Here is a 16453-nt window from a genome sequence, read left to right on the forward strand (position 1 = left end):
AAATTAAAGCCCTCAGAGCTCCAACCCTGTGCCATGGGCTGGTTGATCCCACCAGCTCAGGCTGCCCAGGGCCCCATCCTCAGCAATGGGTATCCACGGCAATGGGCAGCCGTGCCACTGCCTCACCGCCCTCTGAGTGCAGAATTTCTTCCTAACATCTCACCTAAATCTGCCCTTTTAGTCTGAAGCCATTCCCCCTTGTCCTGTCACTCCGTGTCCCTGTAAGAAGCCGGTCCCCCTCCTACATGTGCACACTTTAAGGTGCTGGAAGCCCACACTGAGCTCTCCCCGCGGCCTTCAGCTCCCCAGCTGCAGGACTCCAGCTCCCTCCGCCCTTGGAGCAGAGCTACGCCCCCCGGTGTCACGGCCCGTTACGTCACGGCGCGTTGCGTTCCGTGCGTGCAGGCCGCGCTCTCGCTGCCGTGTGGGCGGTGCCGTATGATCCCTGCCGGCCGCCGTAGGGCCGCGTGTGCGGGCGGGGCGGCGCGGGGCGGCATGGCGGACTACCTCATCAGCGGCGGCACCGGCTACGTGCCCGACGACGGGCTGACGGCGCAGCAGCTGTTCAGCTGCGGGGATGGGCTCACGTACAAGTGAGGGCGCGGGGCCGAGGGGCTGCGGGTTGGCGGGCGGGGGTCGGTCGGTGCCGGCGCTGAGGCCTGTCGTGTTGGTTCCCGCAGCGATTTCCTCATCCTGCCCGGCTACATCGACTTCACGGCGGACCAGGTGGTGAGTGCCGGGGGGCGGGGGCCAAGCGGGGCCGCTCGGTGCTCGGTGCTCAGCGCTCACCGCCGTTGTGCCGCACGCAGGACCTCACCTCGGCGCTGACCAAGCGGATCACGCTGAAGACTCCGCTCGTCTCCTCGCCCATGGACACCGTGACCGAGGCCGGCATGGCCATCGCTATGGCGGTGAGTCAGGGAGTGCCCGCACTGCGCCGCGGGGGGGCTGGGGGCGGCGGAGCTCCTGCCTGCCCTGTGCTGCCCAGCGCTCCCTAGAGCAGTGGGGAGGGCCACACCATCCATCCATCCATTGGTCCCTTAGGGAAAGGCCTCTCTGCATCCTTCTGCCTGTCCCTTAGGGAAAGGCTCTACCCCTTTGCCCACAACCCTCATCTCCCTCTGTGTCTTCAGCTCACAGGGGGAATCGGCTTCATCCACCATAACTGCACCCCCGAGTTCCAGGCCAACGAGGTGCGCAAGGTGAAGGTGAGCAGTGTTGTGCTTGGGGCGGGTGGCACAGCAGGGGTTGCCCCGACGCATTGCAGCACCTTGCACGTGGCCGTACTGACCTGTAGGGTGGTTTAGGGCTGGAGCCCTTCCAGCCTGCTGGAGAGCTGGGAGAGGAGCCGCAGCTGCAGGATGAGACTGCAGTGTGTGCTGGGTCTTTTCAGAGTGGTGGTGTTGACGTGGTTGCCTGCATAAACCTCGTGCTTTTGTTGTACGTTATGCTGAGTTCAGTGTGGGTTTAAAATCTGGGTGGGCATGTTGCCTTTAATTTCAAGCAGGAGGTCAGCCTGAGAACTCCTTCAAATCAAATGCTATCTAAATGAGCCTTAGTATTGTTTTGCATTCTGGTGATGAGCATTTGGCCAGGCTGGGAGGCTGCAGACCTTTGTGCCTGGGCAGTGTCTGCCAGGTGCTGCTCAGCCTGTCTGCTGAACCTCTCTCTTTTCAGAAATACGAGCAAGGATTCATCACAGACCCTGTAGTGCTGAGCCCCAACGACAGAGTGCGAGATGTGTTTGAGGCCAAAGCTCGTCACGGGTTCTGTGGGATTCCCATTACAGACAATGGGAAGATGGGGGGCAAGCTGGTTGGCATCATCTCATCTCGAGACATTGATTTCCTAAAGGAGTCAGAGCACGACTTGCCCCTGGGCGAGGTGAGCACCTGCTGGATGTGAGCGTTACGCTGGGAAGCCCTTGTGCAAGGGGGAGGGATCAGAGCTTGGCTGTGAGGGGCTGTGCCAGCAGGAGGTGAAAGGCTCCATGTTAGCTCGGCCAAGTCAGTCTTGTTTAGGGCAGAGCATCTCTTCCTTTTACTTCCTCTCTGCAGTGTGAAAACCATCCTCTCTGCAGCTGGTGCTTTCTGTTGGTGCAGGAGTTCCCTGTGTTCTTGCTTACTGCTGCTCGTCCCATGCTGTGGGCTGGGGTTGCAGACTGTCCTGTGCCCAGCTATCCTTGCAGCCTTCCTTTCCTGGCCTGCCCTTCTCTTCATGACTTTTGTCTTGACTACTCACTTCTTTTAAATAACACCCTGAGCATGAAGATGAACAAGTTGCCTTTAATAGTGCTGCACTCTCAAACTCCCCTCTTGCAGGAGCACATTATCTGCAATGCTGGTGTTGATTCCTCTTAGGTTGGCTGTTTGTGTCACTTGAGCTGTGTAACTGTACACCACGGTGGGTTACACCAGCGGTGCCTCGGGGCCATTTGCTGCTGTTGGCTCAGGACTATTATTAGCTCTTGGTGAACAAACCTGTTGTCACATGCTCATCCTTGTTCGCTTTTAAATCTCCTATAAATACCCGCAACAAGAGTCCTGCAACAGGAGCAGGCTCTAAAAGTGTGCATGGCCCTTTGAAACAGTGCTGACCCATTCAGAAGATCCTGATGAGAACCTCTGCTCATGCTTTATGTGGTTCATTCAGCATTGTGGAGCTGGAAGCTCGCTGCTGTTGATGAAGGCAATGAACGGTCTCGTAGATCCTGACACATTTGCAGCCCAGCAGTGGTCTTGCCAGCCCATTTGTTGCTATCCAGTTAAATACATGGGTCACTTGTGGGTCCCACAGGATATTTCTGTGATGTTTCAGGCTTTTTCTGAGAGGAGGATTTTGTCAGAGACAGGATTTTAGGTGGATGTAGGTAGGGCGAACATCCTTCCTGATGCAAGATGTCTGTTCTTATGGTATAAATAGCTAATGTAATCCATCATCTCTTTCGTGTATCACTAATCGACCTTCCTTGAGGTTCAGTCTTCCTTTCCAGCTTTGCCTGGCCTTTCTGAGTAACTTTTTGAGAGAACTTTGGGATTGCTCGGGTGGGAAGGGGCCGGATGGTCTCCCCAGCCTCTGCTTGTTCAGCTGCAGCAGGTTGCTCGGGGCTGTCTGTATCTCCACGGGATGGAGGTCTGACTGCTTCTCAGCTGCTCTTCTGCTGTTTGACCCGGTCATGGTGAAAGCTGTTTTCCATATCCCACATTAAATACACCTGCGTTCCAGCTGTGCCTGTTGCCCCTTGCTTTTCTGCTGTGTTTTGATGCATGTTTATCAGGGTGAGCGTGGGTGAACATGTTTGTTTGGATTTGAGTGACTCCTTTGCCCCAGTGACCTTCCCAGCAGCTCGCTATTCTGAGTGTAGAAGAGAGCTGTGTGCTGGGGCTGCTGGCTGCACACAGGGCTGAGCAAGCAGTTCTGGAAGCATCTCCAACCTTTATTTGCCTGTACCCTGTTAAAGGGGAGGCTGTTGGTTTGGGTGACTTCTTAGAGTTATTGCTTCCAGGTGCTCTCCCTTGGCTTGCTAAGGCCCAGAGTATTCACTGCACCAATGGGCTCAGGGGCTCAGTGTGATAGATTCCATCTGGCTGCTGCTCACATGGGGACGGAGCATTGAAGGCTGTTCCTGTGTGTTGCTGGAGGTGTTGCTGTGCTGTGGGATCCTTTGCCTGCGGAGCACTCCCACTGTGCTGTGGAGCATTTCATGTGGGCAGAGGGGCTCGGTATTTTCAGATCAGTGCGAAGGAGTTTTTGTGACTTTCTGTCTTCTCCCTCCCACCAGATCATGACAAAGCGGGAGGATCTGGTAGTGGCCCCATCTGGTGTCATGTTGAAAGAAGCAAATGAAATTCTGCAGAGAAGTAAAAAAGGTACATGTGAATGTCTGTGATGCAACAGAGAGAGGTGGGAGCGCGGGTCTGGGAGGAGCAGGGGGAGAACGTGAGCATGCATCTGTGAGCGGGTGGACCATGGAAAGGCCACGTGCCATGAGGGAAGGACAGCAGGGAGAGTGCCCTGAGCCCTGTGCCAGGGGACGGAGTTCACGTGCTTTCATCCCAGATCTGTTTGAAGTTGGGGGATTCTTGGCAATCCCGTGGTAACAGAATGCCTGGCTGTCCTGACACACCTCTTCTATTTCGTATCCTGGCCTTTATGTTTTGGCACTCAGTTCAGCTCCGTTAGGGCTTGATAGTTTGACTTGAACTCCTAGAATTCTCTGTTACACAGGTTTTTCAGTTATCTGAACCCTCTGCAGATCAGGTCAAGTTGAGTAGTTGTAATCCAGACTGAGACTGTACCTAAAAGAACTTGAGCCACTCGCTCCTCTGAGGAAGCAGCTGGTGGTGGAAAATGTCCCTGGCCCCTGGGAAGAAAACAGTGGGGTCTGCTATCCAGCTGCAGTTCTGGCCCCAGTCCCCCTTAGGGCATGCTGCTGCTTGATTGTCTAGATGGTGATCCCAGTGCCACTGCGTGTGTCAGGGCATCCTGGCAGCCCAGCAGCTGGGCTTGGATAATGCTGATGGCCATGATCACCCTGCAAATGGGTGTTCCTGCATCCGGGCACCAGAGAGGAGGAGGAAGGGGGGAAGTTAATACGGAGCAGCCTGCTTACGTATGCTGGATGTTTGCCTTATCATTGGTTGTGCTAACCATATTGCCAGAGAGCAGGGGGTGTTTGTTGTAAGCCATGACAGGTTGGATAATGCAGCTCTGGGTCAGCACCTTGTACCGGTGCCTTCTGCTGCTGCTCTGCCACGTGGCTCTGGGCTGCTGTCTGTCTGCAGGAATGTTCTCTGTTTGTCTCAAGGCAAGCTGCCAATTGTTAATGAGGATGACGAGCTGGTGGCGATAATTGCCCGCACTGATCTCAAGAAGAACCGGGACTACCCTCTGGCTTCTAAGGACTCCAAGAAGCAGCTGCTGTGTGGTGCTGCTATCGGGACACACGAAGATGACAAGTACCGGCTGGACCTCCTCGTGCAGGCTGGTGTGGATGCAGTCGTGCTGGTGAGCTGCTGCAGGCTGGAGGGATTGGGGGTGGGCTGAGGATCTGATCTGAAGCTCCCCTGGCAGTGGAACAGCAGCGTGGCAGTTACTCTCGAGGCGCTCCACCTCTGCTCTGAAAGCTTTCAGGCACAATGGTCATTGCTGGTATTCCCACATTGTTTCTCATCGATTGTTAGCCTACAAGTCTGCTGTGCTCTGAGGGCATGGCTGAGCTGTGCTGCAGCTGGAAATGTTTAACAGACACTGCCAGCTGCCTGGGTCACTGACGGTCAGCATGGCCTGACCATGAAGTGGTTGACATCTGGTGTTAGGGCTGTTTTCTGCATGGTAGGGAGAGATGCATTCCTCTCACCTTTCTGTTTCACCTGCAGCCTGAGACAAGACAAACCGTGTCCTGTTGGTAGAGCAGCTGGTTCTTAGTTGCAGCCAGATGTGCTGCTTGTTGCCTACTGGTGATAAGTAGGGGAGCTGTGGGATTAAAGTGGGAAGGATATTACTGAAGTCTTTATGATAAGCTGCCTTGCACAGGGAGGTGCGTTACTGTCTTGACATCAGTTTCTGTTGTGGTTCTGTGCTCAGCTTGGGCTGTTATTCTGCCCACTTAGCAAGTTCAGAAAAGTGAAGATCTGAGGTTCTTCCAGAGCTGTACTTATAATCTTTTACAGAAATTCCGGTTGAAATTGGTTTTCTTTCTGTTGCAGGATTCCTCTCAGGGGAACTCCATCTTCCAGATCAATATGATTAAATATATTAAGGAGAAATACCCCAACCTACAAGTTATTGGAGGAAATGGTAGGCATGTGTTGAACAGTTCTCGTTTCTAAAGTATGTTTGCTCTCTTAGACATAGAGGGAGCTGCAGGGGCATGAATGAAATTGTGGAATCATAGAATAGCCTGAGTTAAAAGGGACCTGCAAGGATCATCAAATCCAACTCCTGGCCCCACACAGGACTACACACTATTTAAATCCTGTGTGTGAGAGCAATGTGAAATGATCCTGTTGGTAAATGTCTGAACTTAATGGTTTCATTTGGCTTGTGGAACACAGCAGCACCGCTCTGCAGATGCTGGGCAGTACCCTGCTGCTGCCACTGCTGCAGGTATTTCTGAAACCTTTGTTCTGCAGCACAGTGTGCAGTAGTGCTTGGTAGCCCACTACACTTAGTCTCTTTTGCACACTGGTGTAAAACTTTTGGTTAATAATAATGAATGATGCTTTATGTGGCAGCCCAATGGGGACTTTCCCTGTCTGTTATCTGTGAAGTACAGCAATCCCTGTCATTTACCTGGTTAACATCTTATTAGTGCTGTTCTTAACCTGTGCTCTGCCCTCACTGCCCAGTGTAGCCCAGAGAGTGTTTAGCATTATGTAGTGCCCTCTGCTACCTCAGCCTTTGGGGTGAGGACCTGGTGAACCAGTGTCATCTCATCTACTGGGTGCAGCTGGGACTCATGACTCCTGCTTTCCAGGTAGCAGTGGGCAGATAGCTGTGGCACAAGTGTCCAGCTGGAGCCCTGGGTTTGCAGCCACAGGGGAAAACACCAGGGCAGAGCAATGTCATGCACAGATTTGCTTCTCTCTCTTCAAACCAGTTTCTGCTCCCTACAGTTGTGACTGCTGCTCAGGCCAAGAACCTCATTGACGCAGGGGTCGATGCCCTGAGAGTTGGGATGGGCAGTGGCTCCATCTGCATCACACAGGAAGGTGAGAGAGATCAGCTGTCTCCCAAATAGACTGAAGACATCTGGTCAGTAGAGGTACTCTGCTCAAAGCAGTGCAGCCGGGACAGACTTCTCCCATCGTAACAGCTGTGTCTCACACACAGCAAGTGGTCTTCCACCCCCTTTGTCCAGGACACTCTCATCACTGGGGTCAAACCTTTGAGGTTGCAGCAGCAGCAAAGGCATTTCCCAGTACTGACTGAGACTGAGTAGAGCAGGTGTGGTGCACTCGGCTTTGCCCAAGGGAGCTGCTGGTGTGGGGCAGGGTGGGCTTGGCAGGCAGCGCTGCAGTGAGAGGGGCTTCCCTGCTCTCTGTTCTGTGCTGACAGAAGCAGCAGTTGCAGTGGGTTTATGCACCAGGCTGTCCGTGCTCCCCTTCCCTCTGGCAGTAGTGTGCATGGTGGTTGAGTTTTGGTCTGCTGGGCTCTGTGCCTTTCTGCAATTTCCAGGCTGAAAAGGAGTTTCTGGCCATTGTCTCTGCAGTTAGTGGGAGCTTGTGCTGGGCAGAGGCAGTGTCACCCTTAGCTAAGAGCAGAGAGAGCGTCCCTAATGCCTGGAAAAGCATCCTTTGTGGCCAGGCTCAGTCCTCGTGTTCTGATTCTGACAGGTGAGGTGCGGGGGCTGGTGCAGCACTGCAGCCTGCGTGCACAGTCCCTCTGCTCTGCTCCTCAGTCCTTGTCAGGAGAGATGGCTGACGGATGGAGATGTTGTGTTAGTGCTCTGCCACTTCCAGTGTGGAACATCTGAACTGCCCCAGACCTGGACTTTGTTTTTGCTTTGCCTGCTGGGGGTGCTGTGGCTGCAGGGATTCTGTGCCTCACAGCCAGCATCGGGCTGATGCTCCCACAGCAGAAGTGGAACCGAGATGTGTGTGTCCTGCTCTGCCCCCAAGGCAGAGAACTGATGGAGGCACACTTTGTAGCATGGTGAACACCTGCAGGGGGTGCTGCAGGAGGTCGGGTTGGGTGCTGGCTCGGGGGAAGGAGCGGAGCTAGGACATGCCACTTTGCAGCAGACAGGGTTGCAAAGCTCTTAAGCACAGCTCCCCAGGCTTTTGGCTCTCTTAGGGCAAGAACTCTGGTTCTGGGGATTAATGGGTTTACCTCCCTGGATGGCTGCTGGGGTAGGGTGAGCATGCGCTGTGCACAGCCAGCCTGGCTGTCTTGGAACTGACCTCTGGCTTGGCTCAGGCTAGGCAGGATTTGCAGGGTCAGCTCTGTCCCACACCGTATGCTCTGCCTAGTAGCAGGTCACTGCTGGGGTCCTTTGTTCTGCTGCTGTTCTTCTGTCTCTAAAATATATGTGTTTGTTTTTGTTTAGCTGCTCCAAAGATCCCTCCAGACCTAAAGTCCCACAGCCCCAAATGCCCTTCTACTGTCACGGGCACCTATAGTAAGTCACTTGCCCTGTTCCCAACCCTAATTATGTGTCTTGAAGCAGGACCCTTATTTGGCTGCACATGGCCCTACTGCTTGTTTGAGAATAATTTAGCTGTAGATGCACTTGGGGTTTTGTGGCTTTGGATACTGGTTTTGAATCTGAAATGGAAGCGGAGAAGCCTTTCTGAATTCCTAAAGCAGGGTCTGAACTGTCCAAACAAGGAGCATTCGGGCCAAAAGCCAGTTCAGGAGCCTGGCCGAGCCTCCTGGCTGGATCCCTAGCCAGGCACGCACCTGCTAGTCCAGCCCTGGGAGATGATCCCCGAGCAGTCCTCAGTCCTGCTCTAAATCTGGGCCAGGTTGTGGGGAATTTATGCACTGGCTGAGCTTGACTTGAAGCTGACTCCCCTGGGGTTACAAAGGGATGTAACAGCACGTTCCAGCTGTGTACTCGGAGCACATCTCTTCCCTACTAATGCCTGATTCTTGTTGGGAGAGAAGGGGCTCACTCCTGACCTGCACAGGGTGCAGCGTGGCTCTGTCCTTCTCTGATGCTACCGGATTGAGCAGACAGCCACGGTAGCCCTTGGTTTTTGCCCTTTCTTTCTGTTTTGAAACACCTCAAAGGGAAAGATGTTTCTGTGGAAGGTTTTTTTCTAGCGGTTGATCTTTTAGGGCCACCTTTTGCAGATACACTAAAAAAGACAAACCCTCACCTTGACTACTTGGTGTGTGCGTGCTCTGAACCCTGCTTTGGAAGCCTGCACTTGGAATCTGTGGTGTTGGGCCCTGGGACACTGGGAACAGCGTGATGCTCCCAGGAGCCCCAAGCCAAGTGGTTCCTTAAAGGGCTGGTCTCTGTGGTTGCTGGCAGGAGGTTTCTGCAGGCTCTTTTTCCTGGCATAGTCCAGTAGGTGCCAGGCTTTAGGCCCACCCAAATGACTTGCTTCTCTCCACTGAGCTCTTCCCTTGCAGCCTCAACGTGGCCTTTAGCAGTGTGGTACCAAGTGAGACCAACTCTTTAAGACTAATGGCATTCATGTGGACCTGGCAGACCTCCCTGGCTGGCTGAGCCCTATAGCTTAATGCAGAGTTTTGTTCCATTCAAATCATTTCTTTCATGACCTCTACCTGGCTTCCCTCTCTCAGCAGCTGCTGCTGAGCCCTGGGAACAGAGCGATCACAACCTCTCGGCCTTGGCAGATGTGCCAGGGAGGTGTGCTGCCAGTGCTGCTGCCAGCAGGCTCAACCACACCTGGAGTTTGCACTCTGAAGTACTAATCCTGCATGTCCGTAATCTTATCTGCTGTATCAGACTAACTGTGACTGGCGAAAAGGCTTCCGGTTAATTGTGGGGAAGTCGCGGTGAAAGCAGCTTATCTCGGCATACTTGCATGCCTGCAGCTGACAAATGTGTTACAAGACATGCCCTGTGCTGATTTTCCCTCAGGCCTTCCATGCTCAGTGGAAAGCCTCTAACTGCTAGCGACTGGGAAGCGCAGGTAAATCTGGAGCTGATCATTTCCCTCCCGTGGGGCAGCTAAAAGTGACAGAATCCTGGCTGCACTGCAGGGCAGGAACAGAAATTATTTCCTGGCAACCATCTGATCATCCTGCCCACTTCCTTTTCCACTGCTGCATGTTCGTGTGTGCGTGTGTGTGCGTGCAGGTGTGTATATATCTAACAATATATCTATACGTAGCTATGCGTATTGACTGTCTCCCAGCCAGCTGCCTCTCCACGCCAGCTGCTGGGTGTACAGAGGAGGGGTCTGGCACTGCTAGAAAGGGGTGAGCAGTGGGACGTGGGATGCTCAAGAGAGGAGCATTTGGAGTCTGCTCCGCTTCCTTCCCAAGCTCCCTGTCTGCCCGCTGTGAGTCACGAGCCTTGGCTCATGCCAGGCATCCCATCAGAGCCCCGTTCCAAGATCAGCCCCAGCCTGCAGAGCTGAGGGCCACGAGGACGTCCCAGCAGGTACCTCCCGGGCGTGTGCTTCTCTTGCAGCTCAGCCCAGGGATTTGTGGGTTCCTGAGTGCTGGGGGCATGTGTGTGCTGGAAGCCTGAAGGGCCTGCTGGGGTGGGGAAGCAGTGCTGTGTGGGAGCTGACTCTCTTCCTGCTCTCTCCCCACCTGTAGTGTTGGCATGCGGCCGCCCCCAGGCCACGGCTGTGTACAAAGTGTCTGAATACGCCAGGAGGTTTGGTGTCCCGGTGATTGCAGATGGAGGGATCCAGACAGTGGGGCACATCGCTAAGGCCCTTGCACTCGGTGCTTCCACAGGTGAGCAGAGCAGCTGGGCTGTGCACCCAGTGCCATGTGTGGCTCTATACGGAGTCAGATTTGGCACGAGACAGTGTGCCTGCAGGAGGCTGTGGGCACAAGGGACCAGCACGGTTTAGGAGCTGTGTGCTGGTACTGAGGATTTTGGCAGCCACAGCCTTCCTGCTGCTGACCTGCTGCCCTCGGTGATCTCTTGCACTAGTGATGATGGGCTCTCTCCTGGCTGCCACCACGGAGGCCCCAGGCGAGTACTTCTTCTCGGATGGAATTAGGCTGAAGAAATACCGTGGCATGGGCTCACTAGATGCCATGGACAAGAACTTGGGTAGCCAGAACCGGTATTTCAGGTAAGAGATGGTTCTTCAGGTAACAGATCAAGTTGTTGGGATCTCTGATTCACAGTTTTTCTCATTTCTGCTCCCACACAGCGAGACAGACAAAATCAAAGTGGCCCAGGGGGTCTCTGGCGCAGTGCAGGACAAAGGCTCTATCCACAAGTTCATTCCATACCTGATTGCTGGGATCCAGCATTCCTGTCAGGATATTGGTGCCAAGAGCCTGACCCAAGTCCGGTGAGTGCTCACTGTGCTTGTGCTGAGGTTAGGCCACGGTGCTGGTCTCTGGGCAGGCTGTGCCCAAGCTGCAGTGTGCTGGTGCTGCCTTGCTGTAGCCCTTGTCTCCATTAGGCTCTGGGGGGTACATCCTGCATCCAGAGGTGCAGGAGCATGGCTTCCCACCAACTCTCTGTTGGCTGGGCCTGAAGTGTCATGGGGTTACCTGGTTCTGAGGAGCACAACCAAGTGGCTCTGACTGCAGCTGGAGGAATGAGCTGCTCTGGCTGAATGTGTCAGAGCACTGTTCCCTGGGGGCTGGCTGGCTCATGACTGCCTGCCCTTCCTCCTCAGAGCCATGATGTACTCGGGAGAGCTGAAGTTTGAGAAGAGGACGACATCTGCCCAGGTGGAAGGAGGGGTTCATGGCCTCCATTCGTAAGTGCTCCTGGCTGGCAGCTGCTCCTAGCTGCATTGGGCCCCTTCCTGGGATCACACAGCTCAGTAAAAGGGCTGTTTTGCTTTTGTCCTTGCAGGTATGAGAAACGTCTCTTCTGAAGGAGGCCCCTCTATGTTTCGTTGTGCCACTTGGCCTCACGCTACCCCCGATGGGAGCTGCTCATGCTGCAGAAGTGCCATTTCTCTGTGGGCTGCCTGGAGCTCCCTGTATCTGTTGGCTGCTTCATCTCCACCTTTGAGGGTCCACCAGCCCCCCAGGAGCCATGTGCTGCTGGGCTGCTGCCTGGAGCCTCGTATGTGTTGGCTGTGTTTTACAATAAAAGAGGAAAAGAGGCGTAGTTGGTGTGTTCAGTTATAAGTGGGGCTCCCACTGCTCCAGTTTCACTGAGAAGTGCTGGATCTTACACTGTGCTTCACGGCCACCAGGGGAGCGGATGGCCACAAAAGGGGCTGCATGTTGGGGAGAAGGAACAGCCCTTGCAAGTGAGTGTTCTACGGTAAGGCAGTTTGTTAGCAAACCAACCTGGCACCGGCAGAAAACAAGTGGCCCCTGGGCAGGAAAACAAACGTGTATCACCGTCAGCCGCTGTGAGGAGCTGCCAGAGGCAGCAGTTTGCTGGTGCAGGGACAAACATGTAGGTGCTTGTACATGTGTACGCAGACAGGTATGGACCTGAGTGAGCACATTGTCCTCCCCGTGTTTTTGCATGCTTGGTGCTCTACAACAAAGTATTTCTCTCTGTGGCCTCCCCTAAACATCCCGTCACCTCCCCCCTGCAGGCCCTGCCTGCACCCCAAGCACCAGCCCTGGGGGCTGCCATGGGAGCACACAGCACTGCAGTGTTTGCAGGGGCGGAACAAGCTGCTTGTTTCCTGGAAGGGACGCAATGAACTCAAACATGAGCTCACAACCAAACAACAGCTTGTGAGCTGATGAATGCTGCAGAGGTTTGCTTTTCTGCATGACTGCCTCCTGAAACAACCCCTGCCTGGCCAGGATGGCTTGCAGCACAGCCCTGCATCAGCACCCTGCCCCAACACTGCCCCTGCATTATAAGTGTGCATTCACCAACAGTGCTTCTGCTGCTAACGTTGCCTGAAAAATACACAGCTCTGTAGCACGGTGATGTCCAATTTGATTTACATATGCTAAAACCAGAGCCTGGAATTACATGGCAGCCGTATCAGTGCCAAGCATTCATTGACCTGCAGGGAGGAGGGCGAGCATCACAGCATCGTGCAGCAGCTCGGGGCTCAGCAGGGAGCCACAAAGCCCACAAAACCTGGGGCAGGTGAGAAGCAGCCCTGACACCTCACACCCAGCCCGAACTGCTGCAGCCCCTGCCCAGCTCTGCAGGGTGCTGAGCACCTCGAGCCTAACAAACAGCCCATCATTGCTGAGCGTTAACCACTCCGTGACTGCTTCGTACTTCTGATTTATGTGTATTCTCCTCGCGCAGCCCCCAAGCCCGGCCGTGCGGCAGCTCACAGCCCACAGCCGAGAGGCGGCGCTCAGCCAGCAGCCGGGCTCCCACCGTCCATCCTGCAGCGTTTCTTCACCTTCAGCAGCGGCGCTCGGCGTGGGGCAGCCCCGGCGCTGCGGGTGAACGAGGGCAGAGCGGCTCAGTCCGTGGCAGCGGGCAGCGCCGGGAGCCCCGTGTAGATGCCCCGCGGGGGGATGAGCCCGGCGGCCGTCAGGCGCTTCTCGCTTGTCAGGAAGTTGAAGGTGGCACACGCGTTCGGCTGCGAAGGAGAGGGACCGTGCAACGGGTCATTGCGGGGACGGGGACGGCAGTGACGGGGAGGGGCCCCAACTCACCGTGTCCTGCACCTCCACGGCGATCCCGCACAGCCGCATCTGCCTCAGCACCGCGGGATGGAGCTGCTCCACTCTGTCCCCCGTGCCCAGCACCAGGATCTCTGCAACGGGGCACGGAGGTGGCCCCGGAGCCCGGAGGGAGCCCCGAGCGGAGGGCTCCCATCCCCACCCCATCCCATCCCCACCCCATCCATCCATCCCATCCCATCCCATCCCATCCCACCCCGTGTCCCGGGCCGTACCGATCCGCGGCTCCAGCAGCCGGAACAGCGCCAGGCTCTGCGGCGAGATGTCGCGGTGCGATCCGACCTGCGGGCAGCGCTGCTCAGCGGGGCGGCCCGGCCCCGTCCCGTCCCGTCCGGTCCCGCACTCACGTTCCATTGCAGGATGGCTCGTGGCAGCACGGCGCACGGCCCGACCACGACGCTCCCGCTGATGCTGAACCCGCGGCAGCTGTAGCCCTCGATGAAGGCGCTGTTGGGGCTCTCGGGCTGCAGCACCGTCACCCTCGTCCTCTGGTACATCTCATCGTCCGACGGCGTCAGGCGGTGCCCGCGGCGCGGCGCCCTGCGGGACCGGCAGCAGCTCAGCCCGGCGGGCCCGAACCGGGACCCCGCACCCCGCAATGCCGCCCGCATCCCGCATCCCGCCCCGCACAAACCCTGTCACGGCCCGCGGACCCGCTCGGCCCAGCCGTCGCAGCGCCGCCGCCGCCGCCGCCATGACTGAGCCGCTCCCGGAAGCGGCGCGCGGCCCCTCGTGGCGCCCCCTGGCGGCTGCGGCCGGTCCTACCGCCGGTCCTACCGCCGGTCCTACCGCCGGTCCTACCGCCGCGCCCCGGCTCCGCGCGGGTTCGGGGCCGTGGGGCGCCCGCGGAGGCGGCGCGAGGGCGGCGGGACCGTGCCCCGCTCTGCCCGGTACCGCCGGCACCTGCCGGGTGCTCTCGGTGCGCCCCGAACCGTGACGGACGGACTCAGAGGGCGCACACGGGGGCGGCTCTGCGGGCGGCGCGGCCCCGCACCGTGGGGTCGGGGTCTCGCGGGGGCTTTGGCCCCTTACCGGGCCGCGGGGGGTTCCCGGAGCGGCGGCGGCTCCGCCGGTTCTGGGTCCGCCCGGGGCGGGTTTTGGCCCCGGCTGCGGAGCAAAACCGAAACCGGCAGCGTCGGGAAGGGGGAAGCGGGCGGCACCGCCGCCAAGGGGTGAACGCGGAGCCCCTCTCCGCACGGGGGGTCCCCCGGCCCCGCGCTGCCGCCGGGCACAACACGGAGCGGCCGCGCCGGAGCTGCGGGTGCCGCCGTGCGGAGGTGAGCGGCGTCGGGGCGGCCCCGCGGGGTCCCTCGTGGGCGGCCGAAAAACCGCGGCGCTGCACCACGGGGCCGCGGGAACGGGGCAGGAACGGGGCAGGAACGGGGCAGGAACGGGGCAGGAACGGGGCAATGCCCCCGGGCTGCAGCCGTGCGAGCAGAGCCGTAACCCACGCGTGGGCTGGGGGAGCCCCGCATCGACCCCGCGGCGCTGAGCCCGCACCGACGAGGGCTCCACGGTTCCCTCCTCTCTAAGGGCTCGGCGGGGAGCGGGGCCGTCGGGTGACTCGGAGGGGCACCCACGCTGTGCCACCCCCGGGCAGGTGCCGCGGGCAGCGCCGCCGTCGGACACCGGACACCGGACATGGGGCCGCTTCACCGCGGGGCCTCTCGCTCCCCGGCTGGGATTCCCCCGCCCGGCGGCGCACGGTTTCGATTCCCCGCGTGCTGAGCGCTGACACGGGACGGGCTTTGGGCGGCTGCTGCGCCGTGCCCATCCCCGGCACCCCCGGCGCAGGTGTCCTCCCTCCCTCGGGGCCGGCTCGGGTTTCCGGGGCCGCTCCGGTGGCACCGCACGCCGCAGCCCCACCGGGCTCCGCTGGGAGCCATTTCCTCGCGGCTCGCCCCGCGGCACCCGGTAAGTCGCCCGCTCCTCCTCGTCCCGTGGGTGGGCGGCAGCGGCCCCCGCGTCCGTCCGTGTGCAGCGCCGGTACGGGCAACGGAATCCCAAAAGCAGCTGTCCCCGCTGCGCCCAGCTGCCCTGGGATTTCGTTACCCGCTCCTCCGCCTCAGCCGCCATTCACCGGAACGGAGCCGCCGCTCCGGCACCGTGGGCAGCAGCGCGGCTCAGCCCCACGCGCCACAGCCGGGGGTTCCCCGTGATGTCCCGCTCCTCACGGCAGCGGTTCCTACGGACGAGCCGTCGGGGTGCGGGGCCGCTCACGTTGAGCAACAAAGTTCTGCACCGGCTCCGCGCCACCGCCCGCCCGTGAAGCCCAGCAAGGGTGGGCAGCGGGTGGGCAGGATCCGGCCCTCGGAGAGAGAGAGAGAGAGAGAGAGAGAGAGAGAGAGAGAGACGGCTTTGGAATGACACGATCACTCCCGCTGAGCGCGCAGCCGAGCAGCCATCGGGGATGTCGTGTCTGCCCGAAGCTCTTTCGGCACCTCTGAGCCCCCCCCCCCCGACGGGCTGTGCCGGGAGCGCCCTGCCCCCATTGCAACGAGCCGGGCGGGGCCGGGACCGACACGTGCTGGGCCGCAGTGAGGGACCGGGCCGACCCCGCTTTGACGGCCCCAGGCGGCAGCTCCGTGGGCCGCAGCACCCCGGGATCCCGGGCGGCTCCTGCCCTGCGGACAGTCAGCAGTTGGTCTGTGCGAGCAGCCGGTCTCAGATCACCTCTTGGCTGTGGGTGGTGCAGGGAGCTCCTCACACCTCGGGGCCGCCCCAAGGAGGGTCTGGGCCCCGCGGAGCAGCCGCCACGTGCCCGATGGTGCCGCGGGAGGGAACGCGAGCCCCGGGGGAACCGGTTTGTGGCTGCGGGCGGAGCGGCCGCCCCGCAAACAGGGAGGAGGAGCCGCACCGTGCTGCTCCGTGCCGCTCCGTGCCGTGTGCTGCCCCGTGCCGCTCCGTGCCGTACCGTGCCGTGTGCTGCACAGCGGAGCGGGGCGAGCACGGACACAGCACGTGGCCCCGCCGGGAGGAAGCGAAACCGAGAGCGGAACCGCAGCGCGGAGCGACACGGGCTGCACGGAGCTGTAACGGGGCAACGCTGACCCCGTGCAGACACGTGCATTGGGCCCCATCCCCGCAGCACCGGGTCCTCGCTTCGGTTCGGGCCGGGGTACGACGGCACCGACCCGGGACACGGGGCCGTACCGGGACACGCGGCCTGCTCCCTCCCCTCCCGTCACCTCCACACACGGGCTGCTCC

The 16453-nt window shown here is 58.8% G+C and overlaps 2 protein-coding genes across 6 annotated transcripts; one reads left to right on the top strand and one right to left on the bottom strand.

The window, feature by feature from the left end:
* Window positions 1-413: 413 nt before the first annotated feature.
* On the top strand, window positions 414-11737 carry IMPDH2 (inosine monophosphate dehydrogenase 2). Of its 3 annotated transcripts, XM_015875036.1 has the most exons (15): window positions 414-593; window positions 681-729; window positions 810-911; window positions 1134-1208; window positions 1678-1884; window positions 3782-3869; window positions 4808-5007; window positions 5709-5799; window positions 6618-6713; window positions 8051-8122; window positions 10246-10389; window positions 10592-10736; window positions 10818-10961; window positions 11295-11378; window positions 11477-11737. In XM_015875036.1, the coding sequence occupies exons 1-15, from the start codon at window positions 439-441 to the stop codon at window positions 11496-11498; spliced, it is 1674 nt and encodes a 557-aa protein (XP_015730522.1). In that variant the 5' UTR covers window positions 414-438; the 3' UTR covers window positions 11499-11737. The 3 variants fall into 3 exon arrangements, with proteins under 3 accessions (XP_015730522.1, XP_015730523.1, XP_015730524.2); XM_015875037.1 differs by lacking the exon at window positions 8051-8122; XM_015875038.2 differs by lacking the exon at window positions 1678-1884 and having other exon boundaries at window positions 441-593.
* Window positions 11738-12518: 781 nt separating this feature from the next.
* On the bottom strand, window positions 12519-16420 carry NDUFAF3 (NADH:ubiquinone oxidoreductase complex assembly factor 3). 3 transcript variants are annotated; one of them, XM_015875042.2, is made up of 5 exons: window positions 14278-14735; window positions 13593-13785; window positions 13461-13527; window positions 13219-13319; window positions 12519-13142 (listed from the first exon to the last, which is right to left on the bottom strand). In XM_015875042.2, exons 1-5 carry the CDS (start codon window positions 14718-14720, stop codon window positions 13023-13025), a joined length of 924 nt encoding a protein of 307 aa, XP_015730528.2. In that variant the 5' UTR covers window positions 14721-14735; the 3' UTR covers window positions 12519-13022. The 3 variants fall into 3 exon arrangements, with proteins under 3 accessions (XP_015730528.2, XP_015730530.1, XP_015730532.2); XM_015875044.2 differs by lacking the exon at window positions 14278-14735 and adding an exon at window positions 13880-13985; XM_015875046.2 differs by lacking the exon at window positions 14278-14735 and adding an exon at window positions 15919-16420 and having other exon boundaries at window positions 12524-13142.
* Between the last annotated feature and the right edge of the window lie 33 nt (window positions 16421-16453).

This window comes from Coturnix japonica, chromosome 12, assembly GCF_001577835.2.
Source record: "Coturnix japonica isolate 7356 chromosome 12, Coturnix japonica 2.1, whole genome shotgun sequence".
Lineage (NCBI taxonomy): Eukaryota > Metazoa > Chordata > Aves > Galliformes > Phasianidae > Coturnix > Coturnix japonica.

Coding starts and splice junctions, on each gene's coding strand:
- IMPDH2 (XM_015875036.1), top strand. CDS start 439: ATGATCCCTGCCGGCCGCCGTAGGGCCGCGTGTGCGGGCGGGGCGGCG. Junction 5,800..6,617: donor ACAAGTTATTGGAGGAAATG/GTAGGCATGTGT, acceptor TGCTCCCTACAG/TTGTGACTGCTGCTCAGGCC. Junction 10,390..10,591: donor TGCACTCGGTGCTTCCACAG/GTGAGCAGAGCA, acceptor CTCTTGCACTAG/TGATGATGGGCTCTCTCCTG.
- NDUFAF3 (XM_015875042.2), bottom strand. CDS start 14,720: ATGCGGGGCTCCCCCAGCCCACGCGTGGGTTACGGCTCTGCTCGCACG. Junction 13,786..14,277: donor CGGGAACCCCCCGCGGCCCG/GTAAGGGGCCAA, acceptor CCGGTCCCGCAG/GGCGCCGCGCCGCGGGCACC. Junction 13,143..13,218: donor CCGTGGAGGTGCAGGACACG/GTGAGTTGGGGC, acceptor TCTCCTTCGCAG/CCGAACGCGTGTGCCACCTT.